Genomic DNA, 3,955 nt, shown 5'->3' with positions numbered 1-3,955 from the left:
TCCTACCAAATTCCTTTTATGACACAAATATGGTACTGATTCCAAAGCCAGGGAGATCAAAAACAGAGAAAGAAAACTACAGACCAATCTCCCTAATGAACATAGATGCAAAAATCTTAAATAGAATACTAGCAAAGAGACTCCAGCAAGTAATTAAGAAGATCATTCACCACGATCAGGTGGGATTTATACCAGGAATGCAAGGTTGGTTCAACATTAGGAAAACCATCCACATAATTGACCATATCAACAGTCTAACAAACAAAAATCACATGATTATCTCAATAGATGCTGAAAAAGCCTTTGACAGGTTTAAATGGAAGGCGGAGTGCGCGGGAGCCCAACTTTCCAACTGCGTGGCTCTCGGGAGGTTTCGGGTGCTGTCCACTGACCCAGTTTTTACGCCATCCACTCCCGCTTTGGCCATGGTACGGACTAAGGCTGACTGCGTGCCGGGCTCCTACCGCAAAGTGGTGGCCGCTCGGGCGCCCCGGAAGGTGCTGGGTCATTCCAGCTTCGCCAACTCTTCTCTCTCGCCTCAGTCCCGGAAAGCTGAAAGTAAGTATGCAGGTGGAAACACAGTATGTGTACGGCCAACACCCACATGGCAAAAAGGAATTGGAGAATTCTTTGGGATGTCATCTAAACATTCAGAAAAAGAGAATCAAATTCCTGATGAAGCAGAAGCAGGAAGTAGTGGCCTAGGAAAACCTAAAAGAAAATCTTGTCCTTTGCGACCTGATCCCACAGAGGATGATGAATGTCCAGATGAAGAGTAGAACATTATCGTGTATCTTTGCTTTAGTCAGAATTCTAGGATGTAAAATTGTGTAAATATGTTTGTTTACAATGGTTAGGTTTATTTGTTGTACAGAAATTTAATTAAAAATACTAAAAAAAAATCTATGCTTAAATTTAGTCAGTAGCAAGTAGTTTTGAATGAGAGACTATAAAATTAATATATGCATATATAAATAATTAGCAAGGTATTAACATTAAGCAGTATTTTATTTTCTGTTCTTAAGCTCCTTGTTTATCTAAAAACCATTACATGATATTAAAACTAACTTGCAACATTAGAGATTGGCTTGAATCTTTGTGCCACTGCCATTTTATTGGCATCTTTCTTGATATAGTGCCATATTTTTTTTTATTTGCTTGAAAAGCAGTTAGACTTTGCACATTTAAAAACTGTTTTCCCAGTATTAACAAAACGTAAAGGATATACTTTATTGACTTAACTTTCTTCAGAAAGAAAGGTTAGATGCAATTTTGAAAGCATTTGAGAGGTATCATCTAGTTAGGAAAAGATTGCTTTTCAACATCTCAATTTTTTAATGGATAGAAGCTCATAATACATTTTTTATGTATTAAGATTCCTTTAAGTTAAAAAATTCAATTTATAGCATCTTTTTTTGTACTAGCAAAGAATTGGAAATTGAAGTGATGCCCATCATTTGGGGAATGGCTGAACAAGATGTAGCATATGATTGTGATGGAATACCATTATTCTATAAAAAATGATGAGCAGAAAGCTTTAAGAAAAACTTGGGAGGACTTCCTTGAACTGCTGCAAAATGAATTGAGCAGAACCAGTAGAACATTATACACAGTAACAACAATATTGCATAATAATCAACTGTGAATGACTTAGCTATTCTCAGCAACATAATGACTTATAAGTCCAAAGGACTTATGATGAAAAATGCTATCCACATCCAGTGAAAGAATTGAATGCAGATTGAAGCATACTTTTAAAACTTTATTTTTTCTTTCTTTTCTTTTGGTCTTCATTTTCTTTTACAACATGGCTAACGTGGAAATGTTTTATGTTAACTATATATGTATAATCTATCAAATTGCTTTTTCAAAGAAAGGGTTAAGGAAGGAGGGAGAGAACTTGGAACTCATTTTTTTAAATGTTAAGAATAATTTTAATGTAATTTTTTTTAATTAAAAAGATAAAACTTTTAAATTAGCCAAGAAAGCTAATCATAGATGAAAAGAATTCTAGATTACATGTTCAATTCAAAATAATAATTGTTATTGTAGTTATAACTCAATGTAAATAGTGCTTTACAGTTTACAAAATGCTTTCTTAACAGCAGCACTCTTTAGTAGATAGCACAAGCAGTAATAGAATTTCTGTTTCAATAGGGCCTCAAGGTCTATTATAAAGCATTTTCTCCACAATTATGTGGACTAGATAGTGTAGTAGTTTTATTATGCCTATTTTCTAGATGAGGAAGTTGAGGCTCAGAATAGCAAAGCGGTTTGCTAGAACTTGAATTCTGGTTTTCTGATTCCAAATCGTGTGTTCTTTGAGGAAATAGTATCTGTCTTAAGTGCTAAATGTCTGAACCTTAAATATGAGACAGAGTATGCATCATTATCACTGCTAATATGCAGTATTCATTATTTGCACAGGCTCTTCTGGTTATTCTAAATAAAAATCTCCTGGGATTTTTTTCACAAAAAAAAAAAAAAAAAAGCCTTTGACAAAATACAGCATCCATTCCTATTGAAAACACTGAAAAGTATAGGAATAGAAGAACCTTTCCTAAAAATAATAAACAGTATATACCTAAAACCATCAACAAACATCATATGCAATGGGGATAAATTAGAAGCCTTCCCAATAAGATCAGGAGTAAAACAAGGATGCCCATTGTCACCTCTATTATTTAACATTGTACTAGAAACACTAGCAGTTGCAATTAGAGAAGAAAAAGAAATTGAAGGTATCAAAGTGGGCAAGGAGGAGACTAAGCTATCACTCTTTGCAGATGATAAGATGGTCTACTTAAAAAATCCTAGAGAATCAACTAAGAAGCTTGTAGAAATAATCAACAACTTTAGCAAAGTTGCAGGATACAAAATAAATGCACATAAATCATCAGCATTTCTATACATTTACAACACACTAGAGCAGCAAGAAGTAGAAAGAGAAACACCATTCAAAATCACCCTAGACAATATCAAATACTTAGGAATATACCTACCAAAACAAACACAGCAATTATATGAAAACAACTACAAAACACTTTCCAAACAAATAAAACTGGATCTAAACAATTGGAAAGCCATTGATTGCTCATGGGTAGGACGAGCTAACATAATAAAAATGACAATTCTACCCAAATTAATTTACCTATTTAGTGCCATACCTATCAAGCTACCAAAAAACTTCTTTACTGAATTAGAAAAAACTATAACAAATTTCATTTGGAATAACAAAAGATCAAGAATATCAAGGGAAATAATGAAAAAAAAATGTGAAGGAAGGGGGCCTAGCAGTACCAGATATTAAACTATACTATAAAGCAGCAGTCATCAAAACAATATGGTACTGGCTAAGAGATAGAGAGGAGGATCAATGGAATAGACTTGGGATAAATGACATCAGCAAGACAGTGTATGATAAACCCAAAGAGCCCAACTTTTGGGACATGAATCCACTATTTGACAAAAACTGCTGGGAAATTTGGAAAACAATATGGGAGAGATTAGGTCTAGATCAACATCTCACACCCTATACCAAGATAAATTCAGAATGGGTGAATAACTTGAATATAAAGAGGGAAACTATAAACATGTTAAGTGAACACAGAATAGTATACTTGTCAGATCTCTGGGAAAGGAAAGACTTTAAAACCAAGCAAGAGTTAGAGAAAATTACAAAATGTAAATTAAATGGTTTTGATTATATTAAACTAAAAAGTTTTTGTACAAACAAAAACAATGTAGTCAAAATCAGAAGGGAAACAACAAATTGGGAAAAAATCTTTATAACGAAAAACTCTGACAGGGGTCTAATCACTCAAATATACAAGGAGTTAAAGCAATTGTATAAAAAATCAAGCCATTCCCCAATTGATAAATGGGCAAGAGACATGAATAGGCAATTTTCAGGTAAAGAAATCAAAAGTATCAATAAGCACATGAGAAAGTGTTC

At 33.6% G+C, this 3,955-nt stretch overlaps 1 protein-coding gene across 1 annotated transcript; it reads left to right on the top strand.

Annotated features, from left to right (window-relative positions):
- The first annotated feature begins 425 nt into the window (after positions 1–425).
- On the top strand, positions 426–779 carry LOC123255828 (PCNA-associated factor-like). The gene has a single exon (XM_044684557.1). It carries the CDS (start codon positions 426–428, stop codon positions 777–779), a length of 354 nt encoding a protein of 117 aa, XP_044540492.1.
- Positions 780–3,955: the final 3,176 nt, after the last annotated feature.

The sequence above is a fragment of the Gracilinanus agilis genome, unplaced genomic scaffold (genome assembly GCF_016433145.1).
Source record: "Gracilinanus agilis isolate LMUSP501 unplaced genomic scaffold, AgileGrace unplaced_scaffold52757, whole genome shotgun sequence".
Classification (NCBI taxonomy): Eukaryota; Metazoa; Chordata; class Mammalia; order Didelphimorphia; family Didelphidae; genus Gracilinanus; species Gracilinanus agilis.
The sequence above is the reverse complement of the archived record's forward strand: the minus strand, read 5'-3'. Positions and strand labels throughout refer to the sequence as shown.